This window comes from Nelumbo lutea, chromosome 1 (genome assembly GCF_056320005.1).
Source record: "Nelumbo lutea isolate HS-2025 chromosome 1, American lotus-T2T, whole genome shotgun sequence".
NCBI classification, from domain to species: Eukaryota; Viridiplantae; Streptophyta; class Magnoliopsida; order Proteales; family Nelumbonaceae; genus Nelumbo; species Nelumbo lutea.
In genome coordinates this window covers 141541400-141568682 of record NC_142684.1, presented here as the reverse complement: position 1 = coordinate 141568682, position 27283 = coordinate 141541400, and the positions used below count along the sequence as shown (strand labels likewise).

General features: G+C 37.9%; 1 protein-coding gene and 1 pseudogene across 3 annotated transcripts; both read left to right on the top strand.

Moving 5' to 3' along the window:
• The first annotated feature begins 372 nt into the window (after positions 1-372).
• Positions 373-1998, top strand: LOC148877996 (uncharacterized). Of its 2 annotated transcripts, none has more exons than XM_088947744.1 (3): positions 373-530; positions 618-1346; positions 1621-1998. In XM_088947744.1, the coding sequence occupies exons 2-3, from the start codon at positions 771-773 to the stop codon at positions 1888-1890; spliced, it is 846 nt and encodes a 281-aa protein (XP_088803870.1). In that variant the 5' UTR covers positions 373-530; positions 618-770; the 3' UTR covers positions 1891-1998. The 2 variants fall into 2 exon arrangements, with proteins under 2 accessions (XP_088803870.1, XP_088803877.1); XM_088947751.1 differs by having other exon boundaries at positions 390-530; positions 700-1346.
• A 15584-nt stretch (positions 1999-17582) lies between these two features.
• Positions 17583-27241, top strand: LOC148877995 (uncharacterized; annotated as a pseudogene). The gene is made up of 6 exons (XR_016099927.1): positions 17583-17837; positions 17951-18015; positions 22943-23396; positions 23495-24785; positions 24962-25114; positions 26535-27241. The product of XR_016099927.1 is annotated as an uncharacterized LOC148877995 (transcript).
• The last annotated feature ends 42 nt before the right edge of the window (positions 27242-27283 follow it).

Genomic DNA, 27283 nt, shown 5'->3' with positions numbered 1-27283 from the left:
CGTGGGCATGCCACATCATCAAATCGGAGTGTGCGCGAAGATATGGTGTCAAATGCTGTAGTCGTGGCGGTGGTCGCGGCACGAGCGCCCACGACGAGCTGTTTCCTCCACACTCCCTGTAATTCAAATTTAATTTAATTTATTAAGAAAGATTTGCAGAATATTTGAGGCCGAAGAGAAAGGAGGGGATCAACAATTCAACAAATTTGATGGGGCCCACGTTACACGTCAGACTTCTAGCCCAGGTGCTCCTCACATGGCTCGTCGAACAACAGTGGATGAGAACCCATCCACATACACATCAGGGAATCTGCGCTTCACCTTCGATGCCAACTTGGAAGTACAAGTCACCGTCGAAAATCCGGGAAAAATAGGATATGAACACGTGGGGGTACGGGGTGCGGTAGATGAGGCTCGGGGCGTCATTCGTGAAACCCTAGGCTGTGGTCTGTGGAGATAATAATATGTTGGTAGAAGATCCTGACTCCTGGTTATGGAAGCAAAACACGCCAATACCTTCGAACAAACAGGTAGGATTTTTTTTTTAATTTCTTTTCATTTTTCTTTAATTACTCTCCTTAAATGACGGTACTGCCCTTATTCACCATTTTTGGCAGGGCAAGGTGGTTTCTATAAATCGTCGCTGCTTGACCTTTACTTTCTTTTCAGGTTTTTGAAATTCCTTTTCGTTTTTTTTAGTTGCAGCGAACGAGTAGAAGAGCAAAAACTATAAGCGATTGAGAGTTGGGGAAAGACTGGTTGTAGAAGCGATGAAGGAATGCGAACTCTGCAACCATCCGGCCAGGATGTTTTGCGATTCAGATCAGGCGAGTTTGTGTTGGGATTGTGATGCGAAAGTTCACGGTGCGAATTTCCTCGTCGCGAGACATTCAAGGAGTCTTCTTTGCCATGTTTGTCAATCTCCGACGCCGTGGAAAGCTTCGGGAGCGAAGCTTGGTCCTACGGTCTCGGTTTGCGAGAAGTGTGCTAATAGTTCCAGCGGGAGGGTGGAGCGAGCTGGAGTAGTTAGAGCTGATGAAGAAAGCGGAGGGAGCGACGATGAGATTGATCGAGATGTTGATGATGAAGACGATGATGTGGATGATGACGACGACGATGATGATGAAGACGGAGGCGATGACGACGACGATGATCTTGACAGCGACGGCGAGGATGATGACGACGGAGAGAACCAGGTGGTTCCTTGGTCGTCTACCCCGCCTCCGCCGGTCGCCAGTTCTTCTAGCAGTGATGAGTCTTCGAGTAGTGGTGGGGGAGGTGGTGACGAGTCAGCGATGCCTTATTCGTTCAAACGGATGCGTGAGAATGCAGATCTCTGTTATCAAGTATGTTTTAATCACTTCCCTCTCCGATTTTCTCCTCCCTGCTTGCAACTCTAAAGCATTCGTGGATTAATCAGAAACATATCTATAGATTTTTTTGTAATTGATAGATTTCCTCGAACAGAAATTTTTTGTTTCTCTTATTTTGCTTATCCGCTTTGAATTCGATGGTTTCAATTTTTTCCTATTTTAAAACCTTCAGTATAGGGATCCTGTGAGGGATTGCTATACTGAAGAATCTAATGGTGTCTTAACGGTCAGGATCTTATGATGGCAGGATGATCTCGGCTGTTCGTCATCCCACCTAAACAACGATAACCTGGGGGCAGCGGCCGATCGGAACTTGGCGGACGGCGAAGCTACGTCTTATCGAGCTTTATTAATGCCTTGGAGGGATCGAAAGAGAAACATAGGCGAATCGACTTCGGAGGCGCTCGCTAGCTCGCTTAAGAGATTCCATCGAGACAAACTTGCCAGTAAAGACAACTCCTCGGTGATATTTGGTTTTACTAGAGCCGTTGATCTCGTGTCCTCAAGCGCTCAGTAGTCCTTCGATCTAAATTAGCTTTTTTTTTTCGTATTTTCTTTACTGATTTATTGATCATGTTTTCTAACACAAATCTCGATTAATCACTCATTCTAACCTTTACTATTACTTAGCATGTATTAGCGGAGTTCTGGAGTGCCTCATTGAATAAGTGCTTAAAAAACTAAGTACTTATTCTAATAAGTACTTTACTTTGACGAAAAAAAATAGTTATTTCAAACCGGGGTAGTATTAAATGACGAGCCAAGACAGTCAATTATTAATAATTAATTAACTACTTAAAATAAGCCCAAAATTTAGATTTTTCAAATAAGTAATTATTCGAATTTATTTTCTTAAAGGCAAATAAATGCTTATTGATATGGTTAGGGGCCCAAAATAACTACTTATTCAGATAATCACTTATTTTTAAGCATTATCAAACTTCTCTTCCTGTCGTTCATATGCCAACAAATTTGCTATTAATCAGTTCACACATGTGAAAACAATACACCGGCTGAAGATTCATGAGATCACCAAGAGAGGAGGTTCACCCTGGTTGAATGAGAAGGTCTTTTAGAGGTTGAACCATCTAAGCCGACGGTTTTACTGTTTTATTTGGTTGGCTCATCTGACATTATGGCTCAGTTTGAAAAGAGTATAAATGCAAATATATACAATATAAATATATACAAAATAATACAGAATAAAAGGTTTTACATTCTAATATTTGCATTTGTACTCCTTTTAAACTGAACGAATCGGTCCATACTACCCATGGATAGGAAGTTAACCTCTGTGGTGAACTGAGCACGCCTGTATTGTTGTCTCAAGCGTGTGATTTTACGTCAGTGGTTCGCTTGGAGCTCAGCCGTACTCGTTTCGGTGGTGAAAAGTTTTAAGCGAGAGGAAGAAAAAAAAGCCATGTCTTCTCTTATCCCTATTTTTATTTCATTTATATAATTTTTCATATATTGAATGCTTGGAACGTCCGTTAAAAGTTAAAACTATTTGTACATGGGAGATCTGACCTAGCATCCTACAATTGGAAGTGAAGAAAGTGGTGCAGGACGCAGTATTAGGAGATCCGGACTCATGAATGCTGTGCTTACTGCTTGTGCAGGTTGCGAGTTATCTTCCATAGTATTCTTATTTTTTAACTATTATCTTTTTTTTATTTAAAAGAAATTATCCATATTATATCACCGTGAAATCGTCTTCATCGGTGTCAACAAATACCGCGGCCAGTTTTGAAGCACGTTTGAAGCAATCAACCGAAAAACATATGGAACCTAAGAGCAAGTGTGCGTGGCTCTCGTATGCGCCGGTAGGCTAAACCTGCACCCTTGCACAGTTGCACACTTGCACTTGCAGAAAAAGTCGATCACTGAAATCCACCTATTTGATTTCTTGTCATTGCATGCTCGCCACATGTTTTGGTTATTGGTGAATCGTGATTATTGAAATATTAACTGCATCATTGCATGGGGTCTAGATATCTCACAAAGTAATGAGTAATGGATAACATGAACTGCGTCGTGGCGTGGTCTTGCCCAGAATTTAGATATGTTGGGTGATTTGCTTGGAATGAGTTTGGATCTCCGTCTTCCTATTCCTTGTTCACTTTTCCTAACCCACATGTCAGTACAGAGTAGTGGGCACTGGGCAGTTTTTATATTTTATATTTAAAATAAAGAACCTAAAATATATGAAGATAATTTGAAAGGAAATTATAAAAAATTCATTAGAATTTTTCTTAAACTCACCACAAGTTTTTAAAATGTCTAAAACTCATCATATCACTAACTTGACGTTAAAAAGACTAACTATTTTTAATATATTACCATTTTAACATTCATAGAAAAATATAAAATATAAATATATGTAAAATATATACATATATTTTAATATTTAAATATAAAAAAAGGAAAAGTTAAATTAATATTTTCAAATATAAATTACATAAAAACACAGAAATTGCAAAAAATATAAAAAATTGTAGAAATTGCACACAAAAATAAAAAAAAATATTTTCAAATTATAGAAACTATAGAAATTGAAATACAAAATCAGAAAATAAAAATTGTAGAGAAAACACAAAAAAATTATAGAAAAACAAAGAAATTATAAATAAATAACAAAAAATACAGGAAGTTTTATAGGTTGTAGAAAATAGAAAAATAGAAAAGTGTAAAAAAACAGAAATTATAAAAAACATTAGAAATTATAACAAAACACTAAAATGTAAAAAAAAATGAAAAATGAAAAAGACCCTTTTGATTTAACTCGCCATTCAAGGGTGATTTAGTCATAAAATTTTTTATTTATGCTGACATGGACACCTCTTTTAAGAAACATTAATGGTGTACTAAACGGAAGGTGAATTTTGGAAAATAAAAACTTAGTGACATAGTGAGTTTTAGACGTTTTAAAAAGTTGTGGTGAGTTTAAGAGATGCTGAAAACTCTTAGTGAGTATTAGATTATTTCCCTAATTTGAATTATCCAATCAGTAGGGAAAATTCATCTGTTTGAAAAATAAGCCGATGAAAAATAGGTTGAGTGAACTTAAAATTAGAAAACATTTGAAACAAAGAGTTTGATTGATGAATTATTTGCATAAGAATAAATGGTTTTCTTCCTCTCACTTTGAAGGCCCAATTTCAGCAAGATGAAACTACACCAAGTGCTATCAACAATGAGAAATTTCACTAAGATCTTAAACCATTGCCCGACAATATCAATTAAGTTAGATCTCAAATTAACCATTATTACGCACCATAGCCATTGACAAAGAAATAAAAAAACTGATAAACAGCAGCTGTCTAGTTCAATCATTTCAATGGATGGCTCCTCTAGCCCTAATAATGAGCTCGTCTTTAATGGAAGTGATTTTCAATAACAGAGTTAGATTGAACCCCAAAACTTAAGACTACCTATAACTAGTCCTTGAAGACAAAAAACACAAGTCTATTTGTAGATGACTCTCTCTATTGATAGAAGATTTGAGAAGAAAAACCAATTGTTTCTTTGTAGAATTTCTGCTTTGAAGTTGCAATTGTAAATGACTTCCGATTGAAGCTTAAAGAAGAAAAGGATTTCCTTTTTATTTCACTTTTTCTTATTTTTACAGTTTCTAAACTTGCATTATGTAAATATGACGAAAAAACTCGTCATTTAATTTTCCCACACGTGAATTGGATGCACATAAAAATTGTGTGATGTGTTCGATTATGATTAGAAATGCATCTATCACTCACCATTCCGATTTCCGAGTGCAGAAAATCCAAATGAAGGAATGGTGCAATTTAGCAGAATAACGCATAGAGGCGTATTTGGAAATTTGGATGGAGGGAACCGGATAGTAATGATGTTAAATTTTGGGGAAGCCAATGGGTAGAACACGACAAACCAGCTTCCATTGGTTTTTTTTTTTTTTTTGATAAATAAACTTGACTGTATTATGTTTCTGTTTTTTGCTAATACAGTTAAGTTTGCTTCCATTGATTGCGTCATTTCACGTCTCCGCGACGGATTGGGATGAATTGGGATTATTGCTCTTCTGTTGTTTCCCTTTCGTTTTACTTTATCCAATAAATACATTGGGCGTTACTTTTTTAATACAAAGTTTGGTCGTATAGGGCCGGCTCGATTTTCCTCCATATCCGTCCCTCTAGAAGATACTTCAGTTTTTTTTTTTTTAACATACTCTAAGTTGCTGAAAATATCTTGTGCTTATGGTGGTAAACTATATGTGTTTATTCCCTCTCAATGATGTATGTCACTTATCACATCACATCAAATGAAAGGTTTGTGGGTCGGGCAAGAAAAAAGCAGAAGTGAGAAGGTTCATGGATGTGGTTAAACACCCCACGTGCCAACCATAGAATCAAACTTTGTTTTTGGTCATTTTAACCAGTTTTTAATTGTTCTTTATTAAAGTTGTTTAATTTAAAAGAATAAAAGGAAGGCAACAAAACATTAAAAGAAAAGACAATGGTTACATGTGGCAGGGATGGGTGGCTGTTGAAATAAATGAGTTGAGGTGTGTGGCTGTGGTTTATCCTTTCCAAAGACTAAAATCTTCCACGTTGGAAAATAGAGATAATTTTGGTGTCTTGGATTCTGCTCTCGTGATCTGTGACAACTGACAGGAACCACAAGAGAATTTGTACTCGTACAGTATCCACTTTTGTAGGTTGTGACTTGTGATAGAAGCCACTTGTGTAACCCCTTTTGAGGAGAAAGGAGTGAAGGGACTTTACGCTTGGGTTTGCGGTTTAGACTGTCTTTGGTTGCAGTGCAAATTTATTTATATTAATACAATGTATGGAAGTGCAAATGTAAAAAAATGTATATTCTTGTTTAATTTTGATTTAGATTTTACTTTAATTTAAAACAAAAATATGTCAGAACTTATATTCAAATCATTTACAATGTCATGATTTTACATCACTATAAATTCATTTGCATTATAATTTAGGTATAAATACAAATATATAATATAAATACATACAAAACAATATAAAATATATGGAGAAATACACACAGACCCAATGCAGATTTCTGATTTTTACCTCAGAGCTATAAACACTTAATATGTCAAAAACCCCCATTCTATACGTCAATGCCCACAGGAGAATTAACATAAACCCTAACTGTACTTTGAGCATAAAAATTCTGATCCTGGGCCAAACTGTCATTCTCCCAATAAAGTTTTACACTCTCATGTTTGAATTTGTACTACTTTCCAAACTCAGTCTTAATGTAAAACCATAGACTTGGATTAAAGTTTGAACTGGCTATGGGGGAGTGAAGGTAAATTGAACGAACGTGAGTGTGACCTTTCGAGTGTCCACTGCTTCAGAATTGAGAATGAAATGAATTAGATGAAAGCATTAATTGGCTTCAGTTTAATTTTCTTATTTTTGTATATATCCATGTTCCCATACCACCTTCGAGCTAAAAGATCCCTTCTCAGTACCAACCATTGTTGAGTAGTATCCTTTACTGAGTATAGTTGCACTTGCACATGGCTTCTCTAAGAGGTCATCAGATCCGTTTATTGCAAGGATTAAAGTATCGGCATCAAGTATCGTATCAGATAATTTGGATACGGATATGGATATTGATACGTTTTGGAAATGAATGGATACGATAAAAAACCTGAATACGCTAGAAAAACACATAAAAATTTCATAATACATTAATAATATTAAATTTTAGGTCAAATAACCATAAATAATGTATATTTTAATGATATATATGAAAAAAATATATTACAATTAATATAATATGATGCATAGATATCACACAATTTTATTGATAATGTATCAATCAATAGTCCAAAATGCAAAACATATTTTCCTATTATATTTTAATTATTATATCAATTATTTTTTATTTTACTATTTTTAATTAAAATATCCATTAATAAAATATAAAATATATAATCTCAACTTAAATTATATTAAAAACTATTAAAGTTTTTAAGATACATATCATATGTAAATTCATAATTTTTAACTTTTAAAATGATTATTCCATTATTAATTATATTTTTATTCCTATAATTTTCCAATTAAAAATCTTTTTTTTCTGGTATAAATGTAGATTAGTAGATTTGATAGATTCAATTTAAGATTATATTCTTGAATATTTTGTAAACAATGCTTTTATTTTCTATATATATATCATGTACAAATTTATAAAATTTAAGTACTAAAATAATTATTTCCTTATTAATATTATATTTTTATAATTTTTTTTGAGATTCAAACAATAGTTTGATATAAATGTGGATTTGATATATTATTTATTTTTTTTTATTTTATAAAATAATGATTTTAAATTTGTACACTTATTTAAGTAATGAAGAAATAAGACTTTTATACACTTATTTATGACCATAAAAGATGGAATTGTGTAGTGACTTATAGGCGTGAGTCTTAGGCTTTCTCTTGCCTCTTTGACGTGTGTTCAAATCCTTGCAATTCTATTTTTTAGTAAGAGAGCACGCGTATGGGCGGTCGTGTGACACGTGTAGCAAATTCGATAAAGAGTATATTTAATCAGATCCGATTCTAATATATCTGATTCAAATCTAATCCGGTTAGAATTGTAGTGGGTTTAGGTCTATAATCTATATTGTTAAGCAAATGATTCGAATTTAGATTTTTTTTTTTTTTTCTGTAAATCAGCGGCAAAGCAATTCTCCGAGGTTTCAAGCAAGCGCAATTAATCTCAAATCTAAGGGAGGATGTCATTGTCAATAAGGATAAAAAATATGCGACAAATTTTTGAAAAGAAAAATTAAAAACAAAAAGAGTTGAAACGAGTTGGGATTTGCTCCTCACATCACATCATCTCATCATGCATTGAGAACATCTTCCCATGAACAACATATAAATCTGAATTTGGTTGAAACACCGATACATCTAATAAGGGTGTATCAATATTTAGAACCTTGGTCAATACGATATCCCCAGTCTCATGTGTGTCTCTTTGGGTCATGGTTGAGCTGGTACAAAGAGACATGTGGCTGCCTAGTCATCACCTGGTCAGCTCAGCCACATCGGTATAGCTTGGTCAACTCCGCAGTATTCATTCATTCTGTGGCCTAGGCCGGGCTATACGATTACTGTGGCCTCCCATCTCATCCTTTCAGCCACGTCAGTCACACATCACATGGATAAGCGTAACTATGGATAAGGAAGAATAAGGAGGACAACCCCACTGGGTTAGGACTCTATCCCAAATACCTCGATGGGGAACCTCATCCTGACAACCTCGGTAGCCCAATCCGACAAGGAGACAGATCTTTGGCTATAAAAAGGTATTTCATGCTCAAGGTAAAGGATTCCAACTTCTGACACCCATACTGTTATTTTGCTCGGACCAACATCCCTATAGCTCAGCCTGACCATCCATCCCCTCCTACTGACTTAAGCATCGGAGTACCTACTCGGGGATAACTCCTCGGGCCTCTGACTTCTCCTTTCTTGATCACAAGTTTTGAAGCGCGGCCTCGTCCGTGTATGTCAGCACTGCCTTATTGGCAAAGACTATCTGGTTGCTCTCCTCAGTTCGTACACCACTTCGGATTGAGCAGCATCAGATTGGCGCCATCTATGGGGTATGCACAAAAAACATTTTTTGAAAATCCTTCATTCCTTACCACACAATCAAGAAAGCGATCAAGATGACCAAGAATCAGTCCGAATGATCGACAGGCCGATTCCTATCTCGAGAAACTTGTCGCCACAACTCTACACACCAAATAACCCAACAAAGCCTAGCCACGGTCGACCTTGCGCGATTCCAGGCAATGGAAGGGAAGGTCAACAAGATCTTCAAAATGATGCAGAAATTAGGATCCGCAGCACCGCCCGACGAGGCCACCCCCCTCACGCCCTGTCGTGTACGAAGGATGATCCTCGCCTCGAGGACCCCAAAGCGTGCCGGGCAGACAAGGGTGTAGCACAGTCCAACCAAGAAAAGCAAGATATAGCAAGAAGGTTGTCCCCCTTCGTCCGCTCTCACAGTAGAACGCACCAAACCACACGAATCCCTGCTAAAAAAAGGCTCGGTAGACGAACACCGCCCCGCGTGGTCTTTGCCACCGAGTCCAGCTCTGTGAAAGACCGCACTGTGCGACCTAAGAAGGAAAGGGAAATGCACACCGCGGCCCTGGACCATAGGGATAACGAGATTTGGGAACTCCGACAACACTTGGAAGAGCTGGAGCGTAGCCAAGGCCAAAGAAGCACAATGCCAGTTGTAGATCAGCCTGCGTAACCAACTGCGCCAACCGCCAAGGAACCATCTTTCACTCAAGAGATTGTGGACAAGGTGCCTCCCACAAGATGACGGGCACCTCAGCTTGACAAGTACGATGAGAATATTGATCCTACCGATCACATCGAGGCATTGAAGGCTCAGTTAATACTGCACAGATTTTTCGAGGGCTTGATGTGCAAAGCCCTAGTGGCCACCCTCATAGGTCCAACCCTAACTTGGTATTCCTCTCTGCCTCCACGTTCCATAGCGTCATGGGAGCAATTGGAAACTCAGTTCCGTGTAGAGTTCACAATGAATTAAAAGCACTGGAAGACCTCGGCTAGTCTTATACAGGTACGCTAGAGGAAAGCCGAAACTCTCAAGGACTACCGAGTGAGATTCAACAAAGAGGCATTACAGGTTAGAAACCTGAACCAGTCTGTGGCTGTCACTGCTATTCAACACGGCCTCCGCCCATCACCCAACTTCTCCATCTCCAAAAACCCTCTACAAGCCCCGACTGCACTGATGAGCCATGCACAGAAATACATCAATGTAGAAGAAGAGCAAACACAACTACGGGATGAGGAGGAGAGTCCTGACAAGAAAATGAGAGATACTGAGGAGCGGAAGTCAAAAAATTCAGACCGGGACCATAAGAGCCAAGACCGCCAACCCGATTATAGACCACAGACACCTCCACACCTCTGCGACCTATCGGAATTCACGCCACTGAACACACTGCGGTCTGAGGTTTTGATGCAAATCCGTGACTGCAGCTACGTCCGGTGGCCTGAGAAGATGAAGACACAAGCCAATAAGAGGAACCACGACAAGTACTGAATTGGTTAGTGATGGACAATCGAAATGTCAATATGTTTGACCCAAAAATGGTTTTTGGGTAGTTTTTTTAATTCAATTATTTTTTATCTTTTAACTTTTATTTAGTTGTCACATGCTAATTTATTCGGATTGGAAGATAGAAAAGTTGACCTGGAAACTAGTGGCCAAAGTGGTTTTATTTAGGGGTCAATTTTTAAAATATTGCTTAATTGAGTCTTAATTTACTTATTTAGATTTTACTTAATTAACTTAGTTTCTTTAATTAATTTAATTTACTTATTCATTTGCGTAATTTACATAGTTTGTTAGTTTCCTTAATCATCTTAATTAGTGTAATTTAGTTAACTTACGTGGTGTTTGATAAAACTGTTCAGATGCCCGAAGTTTGAAATATTTGCTTTTTAGATGCAATGCTTATTTGGTGTTGCATCTGAAATATGATTTGATTTTTTTTTTCAGATATGAAATTTTAAGACTCAAGTTCGTCACTTCATGCACTCAAACGCGTTTCAAACATGGCCTAAAGTAAAAAACACCCCTATTCCATTCGATCTCTCTCTCTCTCTCTCTCCCCCTGTCTTCCTGCCACTGCCACTACAACTTGCAATAGCGGTAATTCTCTTTCTCAAGAGGGTGAGTAATAATAATAATATTATTATTATTATTATTATTATTATTAATTATTATTAATTATTTTAATCTTTTTATAGTCATTATTTATTTTTTAATTTTAATAATTTCATTTATTAATTTGTAATTCTTAATTCTTAATTTATTATTTTTTATTTATATTGTTTCAATATTATTTTGAAGTTGAAAATGATTTTTTATGAGATAATGCGAATTGAACTCAACATTTCCAAATAGTATGTTGTAGGAGTAAAATAGTAAAATCAGTAAATTTCGGATGGTAAATGGTTGATGTAACACAAACAAACTTATTGATTTAGAGCTTCTAAAAAGTAGAAAAGCACTTATGTTTCTTTTTAGATTTTAGATTGAAACAATATATTTTCAACTTTTTAAATTTCAGATATCAGATTTATCAAATGCCACCTTAGTTAATTAATTTTATGAAAGTGGTCTTTTTCAGCTTTAGGGTCAAAAGTGGCTTTTTCAATAACATTATATGTTTTTGCCTTAAAATGGCTTTTACATCATAGTTTGAGACAATTTTAAAATGGACAAATTTCTTAAACTACCCTTACTATTGTTTTATAGAATGTGTTTTGACAATTGACCAGCTCTACCACTACCATTAACATCCGTTAATGTTCCGTCAAAATCAGTACACATGTGACATCAAGTGACACAATGTTTTTTTTTTAAATCTAATTCTACCCTCAATCCCTCTCGATACCTAACTTGCAGCATCCACCTCTTCCTAAACTCTCTCTCCTCTTTCTCATCGATTCTCTCTCTCTCTAAGCTTCTAATCGACGCCCCTATTTTTCTATTACCAAAACTACTTTGAAAGTCGTTTTCCGGTGAGTTCACTAAGCTTCTTTTTCGATTCACCATAAGGCAAACAAGGGAGTTGCAGTGGACAGAGCCCCATTTTCAATGACCCGATTGGTAGGCTTCCACCTATCACATATGACATGAATGGACTAGGCGATTCCACAATTGGGAGACAAAAATCTTCTCCACTACTGCACAACAGTGGAGAAGAGGGCTCTAACAGTAGAGAAGAGGGATCTAATAGTAGAGAACTAGGGCGATACAGGTGACTTTAACAGTGGGTTGGTGGAACCATGGGCCGCTACCTAAACTATGGTGGCGATATAGGAATGGACCAGGCGCTGGTGGGCCAGTGATCGAATGATAGTAGAGATCGAAGGCTCTGACCTTGCAATGCCGCCATGGTTCGAACAGGTCCCGGACTTCCTTCCATAGTCACATTCACCACCACCTTCGCTTCCTCATTGTATCTCTGCATTTTCGCCACCCCCAAATTTAGTCGAAATCAAAGCTCGGAGTCGGAATTTGAACACAGATATAAGAAATTATATTGATGAGTAAAAGAAGTTTGACTCGCTGTACCTCGATATTATGAGAAGAGGGAGGCAGAGATATAAGTGGAGACGATGCTGCTATGAACACATCCATACATGTTTGGAGGTGATATAGTAGAACATTGGATTTCGAAGTACTAAGATTTTCGTTGTCGCTCAAGGCCAATCCGACAGTGTAAAGGATCGGTTCGGACTTCAGAGGAGCATCTCTCTAGAAATTCAATTGACTTTGATGGTTTTCAGTGACAAGGTGTCGGAGTTCGCTGACGATGCGGAGGAATAGGTTGCTGTGGGGGTCTAGTTTTCGGGGCTTTTGCGGAAATTCATCGCTTGAAGCTTCTCTTTGATAGGTAGAGAGAGAGAGAGAGAGTAAAGAGGAAGGAAGTTGCTTTGGTTGTGGATTTGGAGGGGAGAGAAATGTTAGACAGTTTTGTATGCCCTTAGCTTCAATCAAAATTGATGTACTTTATGAGTTTATTGTAAATGAATAAAAGTACATATTTGATTCATGTTCCCTTGGTATGTTTCTGTGTATTACCCTTAAACTGGACACTTATTGAGACTCGTGTTAGTTTTGAATGTTCACAGCCAGTGGGTCGGTCTGGGGAGACCTATCCTGACAAGGCTGACACTGTGGTGTCACCAAGTCGGTTGGGGTGGCTTGTCTCAGCTGCCGGGGTGAGACCCTAGGCACATATAGTGTGGGATTAATTGAATATTTGAACTGGACCAGATTTCCAGTATTGCCTTGGACCTTGGAGATTGATGGGCAAAACTGGAAAGTTACACCCGACCCCTAGACTCGATTATGATACTGCACTAGGTGTCGGATTGGGCTGTCTTTGATGTACCAATCAGTGAGATCCTTAGCGGGGGTCAAAACCTGGGTATGTTGGGACAATCCGAGAATTCATATGAGTGGGTGATCATAATGACAGGATCAGCCCCTTTGTTGGACAAAGGTAATGATCTGGGATGCACTCTCACTGTTGGAAACCAAGACTGCCGGCAGCCGATTTCAACCGTTGAAATTTGTTTTGCAAAATATATTTTATATGAGATATAAAAGTATATATATTATGGTTTCTAAAATGTTTGCAAAAGGGTTTTAATTCCCGGGATCCATATAAGTGGAGAGTGCAGCACTGTTCCTTGCAGCCGAGGGAGAGGTCCTCTCTTGTCGGGCAGTGTATGATCATTATGGGCTGAGAGGTTAAGTGTAAGACCATTGAGGATAATACCTGATGGGCTAATCTTGCATCTGCCCACAGTCCCTGGGTGTTACAAGGTGGCTTGGCCCAGGGACCACTTAAGGTAAGTGTTGGGCCCATAGAGCCCATTTGATGGGTTTCAGGGGGTGCACTGTCTTTAACAGTGTATTCGACCAGGCCTTGTAACAAAGGCTGGGCTAAACCCATGTGGTTGATGTGTAGATCAATGCTTGAGTCCCACGCCATACAAGGAAGCCCAACTGGGCAGTAGTTAGGAAGGTTAAGTGAGCACATAAGCTTAATGGGCCTAAAGCCCATTTCGAATAGGGCTATTAATTTAGTTAATTAAAGGGGCGAATTCTGAGATGGATTAGCAGTTAGGATAGGGTCTTAATCCTATCCACTCAGAGAGTCCAGATCTGAATCACATTCAGATCTAGAAACCTCCTAATAAGATTAGGATAAAGCTAATCTAATCTGCAGATAAGATAAGGGTTTATCCTTATCATTAGAAGAGAAGGTGATCCAAATATGATTTGGATAAGCACCTCCTAATGGGATTAGGAGTTGATCTTTTCAAGTTAACAAAAGGAAGGAGGGGGCGGCAGCATTGAGAGAGACCAAGAAACACATCAGATCCTCTTTAGTGCTGAAATCAAGAAGAGAGAATTCTGCACCCTGCGAATACTCTCTTGCCGCCTCCCTGCTCTTGCCGCCCTGTTTGCCAGTTCGATCTCCAGCTGTGGGAGAAGTCAAGATTGAATCTTGACATCAATTCTTTGAGAAAGGATTGAAAAGGGAGCTGTGCTCACGTTCAATCCTGCTGTTTCTTGCGAAGGACAGAGTTCTTGGGGAAGAACACTGCTGATTCTGCTCCATCCTGCACTGCGCCATCTTCAGCGGGAGCAGTCTTTGGATCCTTCCTTGGGAGTGAACACCTTCGTTGGGAGATATTGCTTCTCCGTATCAGGTATCATTCTCTCCCATTCCTTTTGGTTCAGATCTGGTTCAGTTTAAGGTTCAAGATTTATCCTTGAAAATATGATTTTCTAAATAGGGAATGTGATTCCCAGTTGAAGGGAGAGAAAGATTTTTGAAATTCGCCCCTTATTCCGCAATCTTTGGGCGTCCATCTGATGGATCTCTCAACCCTTCAAGAAGAGGAAGGAAGGGGTGGTTGCTTGGAGACATACTCCTTGTGGCGTTGGTTTGCCTTCGTTGCGTGGGGATGCTGTCGGTCGTTCTTCGTGAATCTTTCATTTTCCTTGTTCGAGACTTTCTCTTTCTCTCCTTTTTTTTTATGTTTTATTGTGGAAATTTGAAAGAAAATAATGGGTAAAATAGTCTTTTTCATAATTTCATTAATGGTGTTAATGTTTTGGAGGTTTTAGTCAATTGTTAGAAAATTTAGGGGGTAATATAAGACAATAGTTAAACAGTAAGGGTATAATTCTTGTTTATCACACTTATCTTTTTTAATATGAATTAATATATAATATTAGATATGTGTTTAAAATTTTCTACTTTATGTATTTATGTAATTTATTGTATTTTCTATTTTTTTAAATATATTATCGAACTATGACATTATGTGTTGGTCCAATGATCTGACTACCACTTAGGAAAGAAAAATGGTTTCATTTATTGATTCATTTTAATTTTTGTATCTCATTTCCATCACTAATAAAAGTGTGCTTTATTTATCATATATATCTTTGTTTAATATGACAAATATATAATTAGTGATGTGCCTAAAATTTTTTAATTTTTCTATTTATATAACTTTATCTATTTTTATATTTTTAGTATTTAATTATGACATCATGGATTCATTTATTTGACCTAAATGGTAAGACTACTTATTTGCCACTTAGAAAATCTGGTTTAGTTTTTATTTGATCTTAAAAATATAGGTTTTATACTATTAATGTGTTCATGGATTTAATTGGTGAAATTTAATGATGATAGATAAAAATACCTTAAATATTGATGATGCACGATCTAGTAGCTCTCTGCTGGAAGGTGACTCGGATGCCGAGCTAGACAATTCCTTGCTAAAAGATGACTCAGACGCCGAGCTGGCTAGTTCGCTAGGGTGACCTGTAGAGAGATAGTATTAGAGTGCCTAGGTTGCTTTACTCAAGGTGGGCACTTTGATGTTTAAGTGAGAGAGATAAAGAGCTGCAAGAGCTAAATTGCACATACCCTTTGAGGTTGGAAATGAGACCTTTATATAGGAGTAAGAAACCGGGAGCTTCCTATAACGCGTCCGAGATTCCTGGGAAACTGTGTTCACCATGTTTGGAGGAGAGGGATAGAGTCTGTTCAATCAACTCCGATGCGAACGATATGAAAAAATGGGTGTAATGGTCAAGCGTCGTGGTCCCAAAGAAGTCGGAAACAATAACTTGTTTAAGGAGAGGTCAATGAGCATGTCTCGCAGGTTGGTACCTGGACCTCAGTCAAGTTGAAAAGTCATCGAGGAGGTCGCTACCCACACCAATGCCACTTCGATCGGTACTGATGAGGTACCATAGGTCGACAAGTAACAACGAGGTGTACAAGTCAGCCCTGGACGAGGTGTTGCAAGCCGCCCTGCTAAGGTGCCCGACTTGTGTATGAAGTCGCCAGTTGGGTCTCCATTAGGTCACCAAAGGTAGGATGCTAGGTCGATGGAGGTAGGTTGCCAGGTCGGTGGAGGTAGGTCGCTAGGTTGGCGAAGGTAGGTCACCAGGTCGCCAGAGGAAGGTCACTAGGTCGATGAAGGTAGGTCGCCAGAGGAAGGTCACTAGGTCGGTGGAGGTAGGTCGTCAGGTCGGCGGAGGTAGGTCACCAGGTCGACGGAGGTAGGTCTTTAGGTCGGCGGAGGTAGGTCACCAACTAGGCTTCTAGTAGGTCAATAGTTGGGTCTCTATCATTTTGGCTAAGGCAAGTCATTGCCTACGTGGTGCCGGGGTGTCATGCAACAATTCTAGGATTGCCATATGACACACTGTCACTAGAGGGCCAAATATGCCCTTATAAAAATAGAATGGGAAATTATCTAAAACTCACCATGATTTTTAAGCATTTCTCTTAAACTAACAATAACATTAACAATAGCTTAATGCTAAACAGAGTAATGGGTGTTAGTAAATTGCCAATTTACCCTTTATTATATTTAACTCATTTTTCAATATTTTAGAAATACCCTTGTTATTATTTGACCCAAAACCCATTTTTCAGCTTCCTTGGAATACTTTCAAGTAGCACAATGAGAGCAAAATGTCTGTCAATTAGTATAAATCTTATATATAAGGCGGTTTGGCACTTAAGGGCATTTTAATCATAAAAATATGTTTAGCAAGACCTACTTGCCATTCAAGGGTGGTTTGGTCATGAAAATTGCATTTATGTTGACGTGGACAATTTCTGTTAATGTATAGTAACGGATGGTGAGTTTTGGAAAATAAAATCTCATTGACATGGGGTTCCCTAGATGTTTTGAAAAGTTATATTGAGCTTAAGATAAATACTAAAAAGTCATAGTGGATTTTAGACAATTTCCCTAGATGTTTTAATTTAAAAAAATTTAGAAACCTAAGAATGCATTCACACTTTTGTAGCAATATAGATATAGATAATAGTAATAGATATTATTACTAATTATTGCCATATATAAAGCATGTGCACATTTATGGTAAATAATGACTGAAAACAGAAAAAAGAAAAATAAGAATTGCCGAAGAATTGGAGTTTAGACATGTTCTCACATAACACGCTTCACACAAACCTCACAGCATATTTGGCTGTGCATATGCTGAGAGAATACAGGGTTGTATATGAAATGAAGCATATAAGTACTGAGATATTTCGAATACAAGGTTGTAAAATGTTCGAACGGGCTCTGCACTGAATGAAGACGAACTCCACATAAATATGATACTGTATAAGTGTATATTGGGAACATGCCAACATGGCAGATCTACAGCTGTAATGAGGCGAGAGAAAATCAAAGGCCGCGGCGGACCGCCCCATTGCTCCCTCGTAAGTAACCAGCAGCAGCAGCATTTGCGCGATTGGTAGGATAAAGTAATCAAGGCGACGAATTTGCCCAATTCTGTTTTACACCATCTTTACTGGTACCTTTCTACAATCATCTCCATTTTTCTGAATCAAATCTAATACATTACATTTATACCTCCGCCTCTTGCTACTTCCGGTTTTGATTTTTGATTTTGTTTTTTCTTGAAAGTGTTTTTTTCGCGTGAAATCTTTGTATAAGAAAGCTCCTTCAGAATACAATCCGGCTACAGTGAGGTTAGATCTCTAGATCTCCGTTTCTTGCTTTTTTCCCTTCTCGGTTTTCTATCTTCATGAATCAATGATTATTTTTTTTTGCTGTACTTGTGCTTTCTAATCTTTATTGTTTGTTCGTAGTTCCAGGATTGGTTCTTAACGTGTTTATGGAGTATGATTCATGACTACTGTACTTCTTTTTCATTAGCTATTGATTGGATGACTTGGAATTTTTAACTAATAATATAATGTTCCTTTTTGGTTTATGGAACTCTTGACGGCATTGATATGTTGACGTTATGCATCATTCTTATTATTTTTCTCTGCTTCCATGCTTGTAGTTCTACGTTATAGAGGATATCTTATATAACCTGAACCCATAACAACCCTATTTTTTTCTAAGCTCATATGTAGTGTAAGCCATTGAATTTGCCTATAGGCAGATCAGTACATAGAAAGACACGTTAGAATCCAATCCCAATTTTTGGACTATTAGCTACCTCGAATTGAGATGGCCTTTAATCCCGAAATCATGATCTGAAGGCAGAACTTAGAGCCCATATTAGCTACCTCGAATTGAGATGGCCTTTAATCCCAATTTTAATCTTTATTTATTTGAAAAAATTGACATTGTTTAACTAACTTTCAAAAGCCCATATTAGGCGTCTCCTTTCTTAAAGACATTATTCTTGTTACAATGTTATCAAAGTATTAACTAATCATCGATTGGTCAATTAAGGACTAAACCGAATGCATCCCAAATTAGCCGGTCACTACTACAGTGTGGTCACCAACTAGGATAACTAGTCAATTAATTACTAGATTGGCTGCTAGAAACAGAGTTTTTGAAGGTTCTTTTGCATTTATTTCTAATTATTTAAAATAACACAAGAATGTTTTCATTATTTATATTTGTGAAGGAATACATTTGGTTGATTAACTTTTTTATTTCTTTTTAAAAACAAAGACCGTAAACCAAATGCTGAATATCATTCTTTTTGTTTCATATTTGCAATCTATATTAACTTTGTCAAGGAACCGTTGGACCTAAAAGGTTAAGCTGTTATGTAAGGTCTCTGAATAAGTTTTCCTTCTCTAAAGCACCCTCTCACGTGAAAGCAAGGACAAGAACAGGTCCACCTATGCCTTATTCTGAAATGTAATTAATTATAATGAGGGCAACACGGATCAAACACTATACCACTTGTTTGAACAAGCTATAATGCCATCTCAAGTAACAGTTCAACATAAAATCTTAGGCAGTTGGGTGAGGTTCCTGCAGTGATTTAACGATGCAAGCCTTGACACATAGGTGAGGCGCATTTTAGGATATGTGCCTCGCCTTAGGTCCTAGGCACAACATTTTCACAAGTCGTACATCTGGTGTTCCTTGTGCTTTTACCCTAGGCGTGTGCCTCTAGAAAATTTGTGCATTTTTTTTTTTTCTGTTTACTTATGCCTCGTTCACTCACAAAAGCTTCAAAAACCCCTATTTGTTAATATTATTCATTCATTCATCCTAATAAAAAATTTCATCTTAATAAAAGATGTTTTTAAAAAAATTAAAATTATAAAATCTTTTTTTATAGGGATTAAGAATTTAAGGCCCTAATATGGACTTCTTTGGGCTTGTGTTGAAGGGCTTGATACAAAGGTGGCTCGTAAAACTAGGAAAGCATAATGTTTAACATCACATTGGCTATTTTAAGTAACACAATTTGGGAAAAAATAAAGAGATTGAGAGCTTTACATGATTGAATATGTTTTAAATGTAATGCTTGATTTTATTTTTAAATTTTCATTTTAAATATGTTCTACATATTATGTTTATGTATTTTAATTTGACATAATAATTTTTTTTCAAATTATTTATTTTAAAATTTAAGTTTATATTTTTATTTAGGGTAAATTATAAAGATCCCTCGTACTATGGGGTCTGTGACAAAGACTCCCCTGTAATTTGTTTTGTGACAAAAACCCCCTTGTATTATGACCGTGAGACAAAAAACCCCTTCCATTAGTTTTTCATTAAAATCCACCGTTATAATATTTTTTAATCCCCATATTACCCTTCTAATAACTATTTTGGACAATAGTTGAAAAAACACTGTTCATCTTCACCAACCTGAAGACACATGAACAACAACGGTAATCCATTCTACCCCAGATCCCTTTACATTTCTCTCTCACCCTCTCTCACTCTCTCTCTCCCCCGATCTCTCTTCTTCCCCTTTCCCTTTCTTCTTCCGGCTTTACTCGGTTTTCCGTTCCACTCGACCATAGTTGCCACATCTCAATGTCCGAATAATCAGTCGACAAGCACACAAGGCCACTTTTGTATTTTATAATATAATACGTACTCGCTCTCGCTCTCGCTCTCTCTCTCTTTTCCCACATGGCTAAATCCAAAATTTTCAATAGAGATACAAGAGAGAGAGTAAAGGGGAAGGTTAAGCTGAAAGAAGAAAGGGGAAGAGAGAAACATCTGCAATTATAGCAGTCCTTTTCGGTCCAGGTGCCCTTGCAGAAGGTATACGACAACGATATAAACGGCACCACACAAGCATGTCACAGCTTCAAACACACCGCACCGCTATCGCCGACGGCAACGAAGACGACGAGCGCAATGAAGCGGAAGCGGGGGAAGCCGAAGACGACGATGGCGATGAGAGCAAAGCAGGTCCACACTCGACCACCACCGAAGCTGTGAGCGATGAGCCGAACCTGTTAGCAGCCTATCGGCCGATGAAGCTGTCTTCTCACTTGCAGAGGCCTCAGATCTTAGCTCCGCTACTGGATCTTGAAGTCGAAGACAAGGATGAGGAAGGTAAGTAGTCGAGAGAAATAGAGTTCGAGAAACGCGAAGAGTCATTGACGGGAGGGAGAGATCTGAGGTTACACAGTGGATCTGTGCACAGGAGGGCTACGACATGCTGGCGAGCTTCATCCTCTAGACCTGGAGGACACTGAGAATAAACAGGCCGAAACTCCATCGACGGGAACCACGCCTTCCGTTTCTGCTTCTTCGTCCAAGTCATCCTCTTCTAGAAGGAGCTTGAAGAGATGGGTCTTTTTGAAGGATTTCCTCTACCTAAGTAAAAGTGAAGGGAGAGGGAACAGTAAGAGAAGTTTTGGTCTTCGATTTTCTTCTCTCCTGCTAAAGAGAAGAAGTCTTCATCAACATCTCTCTCCTCTTCGAGCTCGAAGGAGAAGAAATCTTCAGCGGTGCCTACAACGGTAGAGGCTTCTAGGCATACAAGCTGAAGCGGAGTCAATAGTTTTCCGCGAAGAAAACTGTTACAGGTAAACTAGTCAATGGCGTTGTCAAGCGTCGGATTCTCCCGTCACCTCATGAGCTGCATTATACGGCAAATAGATCTCAGGCGGAGGAAATGGGGAAACTATTAGTAGTTTCTTGTTTTTGCTGTCTGGGTAGAATGTAAATATTGATAGCTTTTGTTCTTTTTGATTTTGGGATTTATCATCTATGCGTTTAGGTATTGGAGCCATCGTTACTTGGGTACATAGAACTTACGGTTTCCTCCGTCACTTGGAATCCCACGTACAGTTATAGAATGCCGACTAGATTAGGGACACGCCGGTTAAAACTCGGTTTCCATTCTGTGCCGAAGCCCAATATGAGCTTGTGAAGTCGCCGACGGTGGATGTAAAGGAATCTGAGGGAGAGAGGGAGAGAGAGAAAAATGTGAAGGAATATGAGATGGGATTACCGTACGAGCTCGGAGATGATGAATAGTATTTTCCCCCAATTGTCTGAATAGTTATTACAAGGGTAATATGGAGATTAAAAACTATTATAAGGTGGATTTGAACAAAAGTTGATGAAAGGCATATGCCTCGCCTTGCGTGCCTCAGGTGCAAAATTCTCCTTGTGCTTTTAAGGGTCCTTGAATAAGATTTTATTCTCTCACAAACTTATTTATGGGATAACATCAATAACTTAATTTTTTTTTTATTTTAATAAGTGAGTGGCATCAATAACTTAAATTTAGAATATATCATTTCTCAAGCCAACTAATCAGTACTTAGACACCGATTAAAGAGGCCCAAATGATTAGTCATCACTTCACTGCATTTGACAACACTACCTCAAGTATAAACAGTTCTAAGAAAATTATTTTTGATGTTATGGAAACTGTAACATCATTCATCAATGGATTTTGTGTTTTGATTGATTTTGTATTTTGGTGTTGCTGGGTATAAGTTGTATTAGTGTTTGTCTTTTCACTTGAGTGATTTTTTTGTCACCTTTCTCTTTTTTCTTTTAGGCAAGGTTTGTAAAGGTTTCCTATCTTTTCCTTCAAACTAAATACAGCCTTAATGGATTTTCCATTTATTCTTTAAAAAAAGTGTATGAGAGAGAGGGGGTGGGGGGTGGGGGGGGGCACAATATGCAAGTCTCTGCTTCACAACAGATTGCATGAATTATCCAAACTTTCCGAGGTGCATTGCTCGATTGTATTGGATTTGTAGTAAACTGAATCAGTTGGAAACTATGAAAGTGAGCAACATGGAGGCCCTTTAGAATAGCTTAGATATTAAGATTGAAGATAGGGAAGGCTTGCCAGTCCATGGCATGATCAACAATGGGATTTTTCAAAACTGATCATAAAGACCAGCATCCAGCATCCTTGTTTTCAAAGGAGTCACCAGACTGCAGCAATAAAGCATCAGCATCCCAGGGTTTCGGAGAGTCTGGAAACTCTTTACTAATATGAATACACATTTCAATCCACGTATTCTTTGTCTTTGAAGTTGCAGCCTTTTCGTTATCTAAGATCATGAATATTTCTATATATTAAGCCTCTATAATTCAATCAGTCTTTGTCCATCATACCAGCTACCTGCTGCAAATATCATATTTATAATTTTCTGCTAACTGCATCTATTCATTGATGTTTGTTTTCATAGTTATGTTTTGTGGCAGGTGTGTCTCTCTTTACATATTTGGGATTGGCTTTTCCTAGTTGACAGAACTATTTCACTCTGGCCGCTCCAACAAAATCATACTCTTCTCGCACCTCTAATCGGGTGCGGGGTAATTATGATGGGGTGATTGTACTATGTGTTCTGACAAGTGCAAGATCATCTCACATTTGGAGATTGTGCCATGCTTCAGAGGGTCTGTCGCTTGACTATGGCTAAGATTTCTATGAACCAGGACCCAAAAAGCTTTGGAGATTTACATACTTTCTGATAGTAGGTCATCACATATTGGACATCTTCAACCTCCGTTATTTGAACTTGATAGACGTCCAGAATAGCTTGTATATCAAAAATTTTTCAATACTGATACAGTTGGACTGTGAATGAAGGTCCTGTCTATCATAATGGTAAGGTTTTCATGGTTCCATGCTTACATCCATCACCCCAGATCACAGGTATGTTATAGAATAATTCAATTCATTGAGGTTCAAAATTTAACTTCAGGAAGAATATAATTTTTAAACTGGCAATTGCCCCTTCTTTCTCATGCTAGAAAGCAATTCAACAATCATCTGAAACAATGAATCAAACTTTGAAGGTTCAAAGTGTTTCTACAAGTTTAAGTTCATTGCTTTGGGAGTCATATGAGGATAATCCTTCCAATATAAGTGCTGAGCAAGTTAAGTGTTCTTCATCTGTGATTCATTGCTCAAAATCAAAGGAAATGAGATCGGTTTTGGTCCTGAGGGCAAGTTATCTCATCAATGGATGCACCTTCAAAAAAGTCAATTTTTGGGAAGTGGATTGGACAGAAAGAAGATTGCTTCTAGCAGCATTGAGACTGAGGATGAGGTGGATCAAGGATTTTCAGTTCATGATTCCCCTGGAAAGAACTATGATGACAATTCTGATGCAGATGACCAAGGTGAACCAATGGAATCATTTGACAGCAAGAATCCAGGAAAGAGTTTTCATGATCATTATCAAGAAGCTATTGGTCTCCAAACTTGATCAGGCCAACTCTGAGTTGATACATAATGAAGTCTTCTTCTCAATTGGAGATCCAAAGCAGATAGACAGAGAAGGTCATGAAAGGTTCACTACCCAGTTATACAGTGAACATGCCAACGACCCTGGTCAACATACACTAGCTATCCTACCAGTGATCGCAAAATCTTACTCTTTGCCTAACCTGGGATTCTATACCCCTACCTCTAGAGATGGTTCACTTTCCCTTCTGTTTATAAAACCTCGCTACAGATCTTATGAGGACTTGTTTGCTTTAGGTGCAAAGGGGAAGAAATTTATAAATCATGAGCTTGGAAGACATGCAATGGCAGATGAAGAAAAAGATGATGACTTATATGTGGGTGAGAAAGAGAAATATAATCCTTCAAGTGCAAAAGTTGATTCTTATAATCTTATTGGCTTGGAGAAAAACTTGACAGAACGAGGATTGTATGGAGTAGATATGAAAGTTTTTCAAGAAGAACCATCAATATGCAGATTGGATGGATTGCGAAGCAATGAGTTCAAAATAAAGTGTATCAAAGAGTGGGTCAGCATGATTAATCTTGATGATTGCACTAGCCCTTTCCAAGAACCACATGGCTCACCTCATTCTACTGATAAGGTAAAGAAGGGTTCCAATGTATTGGGCATTATTACTACAGCAAAATTTGATGCTAAGATTACTCCTGCCATGGAAGCAGCAAAGAACTATGTTTCTTCTTTGACTGTAGCATCCACAACAGCTCAGCTGGCAAATCTTGAGTTGGTTGTGGTCCCATATCTTAGCGCTTTTGTGAGCCTGAAGGTGCTTAATTTATCAGGAAATTCCAAAGGTAGGCATGGGCCACATGGCATAGCATTAAAACATTTTTTTAGTCAATTGTATTATGCTCATTAAAGACTTAATAAGGTTTTATTATCAGTCTTTGTAGATCAATACTTTACTGAGTTCTTGGTATACAACTGATATTTTTGTCTTTTTGCTAATTGTCATTAAACTGATTCCTAGTGAGGATAACTGTTGGTGCTATTCCACGAGGTCTTCATGTGTTAAGTCTGTCAAAAAATAACATCTCCACCATTGAAAACCTTCGTCAACTTACACGCCTCCGCCTCCGTATATTGGATCTGAGCTACAATCGGATATTTAAAATTGGTCATGGTATGGTGTATATTGAATTAGCTAGCATGTAAATCTTCTTAGTTATTTCTTGTTGGTACCATGTTGGTTTCTCTTGTGAACTTCTGAATGTTATGTGTGGTATGCAGTTACCTGATATTGTGTGTTGAGGGACATGAGGGACTAGGGACTCAGAGTTGTGTTGCATTTGGATAAGCTTCTTAATTTTTGTGCTTTTAAAGCCTAAAAGCACAAAACCTGTGCTTTGGGGATTAAAAGTGTTTTGACTTTAGATTGTTATTTTTTTTTTTAAAACAACTCTCACTGAATGCTCAAAACACTTTTTGAGCTCATTTTCGTTGCTAAGTTGCTTAGTGTAATGAAATTTCACATTTTCCCAGTGACACCTTAGGGTGATCCTGCTTGATTGGTTAGTTGAAATTTTGGTATCACATGCAATCATTAACCAATTATTGCATCTTTAAGCTTTTTTTTTTGTGGGGGGGGGGGGGGGGGAGGGGGGAAGGGATTGGTCCTTGGGATTTGGACTTTGGAGGAGGGCTTCCCCTTTTTTGTAGCCCATTTTCCAAGTTATCTCAAGTTGTATGAAAATATAGCTCGAAGTTTTCCTTAATATGAAGCGAATCATTTCATTTCTCAAGCTGTCTTGAAATATAACTCACAGTGTGGGTTAAAGCGCTATGCAAAATTAATATGACATAATTCTACTGATCAAAGAAATGAAATGATTCTGGTTTAGGTCAAGTTCAAACAGGCATCCGGTGTCTCTCATAGATATGTGACTTGCGGCAAAAGTTGTTATCCTCAAGGTTGTTGCTGGCCAAAATTTATGCAAGTCTACAGAAATTAATGGATCTGATCGACTGTTTCTTATATCAGTGTGATTCAGGAATTTAAGTTGGTTGCAATTTCACATTTTAGTTGTGTATAGATTGCATTAGTGGATGTTCCTTATGTTACTGGTTATTATTTTGGGTGCAATTCATCCTCTGGTGTTAAGACTGTACTTAGACATATGATTCTCAAGCTATCTCTCTGACTTCTGTCGAAGGAATTTTCCCTTAAATACATAGTCAACATTTTTTTTGCAAGGTTAGGATCTTAATCTCCTATTTCGGCTTATTAGTAACTATGCCAGAAATAGGGTTCATTGCTTGGAGCAATGGTAAAAGATCAACCTGACAAGCATGAGAATGAGAACGCAAGTTTGAGTCTGAGAGTGGCCAGTCTGTAAAAAAATGCCAAAGTTTAGGTCATGTATTCTATCCATCCTTCCAAAGAACCCAAATAGCTGGGACCAATATTGGGTAGTGGTCCATAACTATGCCAGAAAATCTGTACCAGATATATTATAGTGTGCCGCATCCTCTGCTTTATGCCAACTTTACCTTCGTGTATTGACATCCTTTACGGGTAATTCACATTTTAATTTTTTTTTCAGGCCTAGCTTTATGCTCTTCCCTTAAAGAGTTACATCTGGCTGGAAACAAAATCAGTGAAGTGGAAGGTCTTCATCGTCTCCTCAAACTGAATGTCCTGGATTTGTGCTTCAACAAAATTTCAACAGAAAATGTCTTGGCCAACTTGCAGCTAACTACAAATCCTTACAAGCCATTAGCTTGGAAGGTAATCCAGCACAGAAGAATGTGGGAGACGAACAATTGAAGAAATATTTACAAGGCCTTCTCCCTCGTCTGGTTTACTTCAACAGGCAGTCGATCAAAGCTATCTCTTCAAAGAAGGTTGCTGACCGCCCAGCTAGATCAGCCATCACTAGACATAAGTTTGGCAGTGCCCTGGGGTCAGAACATAAACTGAGGAAGGGACTCCACAACATACCTCCTCACAAACCATCGTCTTCGTCAAACCATGGTCGTAGAAATCAGGTAGTGGGCTCACCAAAAAGATACAAAGGCCGGCATGGTACTCATCATGGTCACCGTTATCTGGATATTGGCAGCAAGCTACCAAGTTTGCGGTCTGGTCTCTATTTACACTAGAGTTTAAGATATGGGACAAATTCAATTTATTCTCGTTTCTACCATGAAATTCAATTTATTCTTTCAGATGGGACAAATTTCTGCCATGGATTATATTAGTATCTCAATACACTTTTAAAGTTATATCAGTTTAACATAATCTGATACAGCAGCCAACTTGCAAGCAATCTACAAATTTCTGTTCTACTTG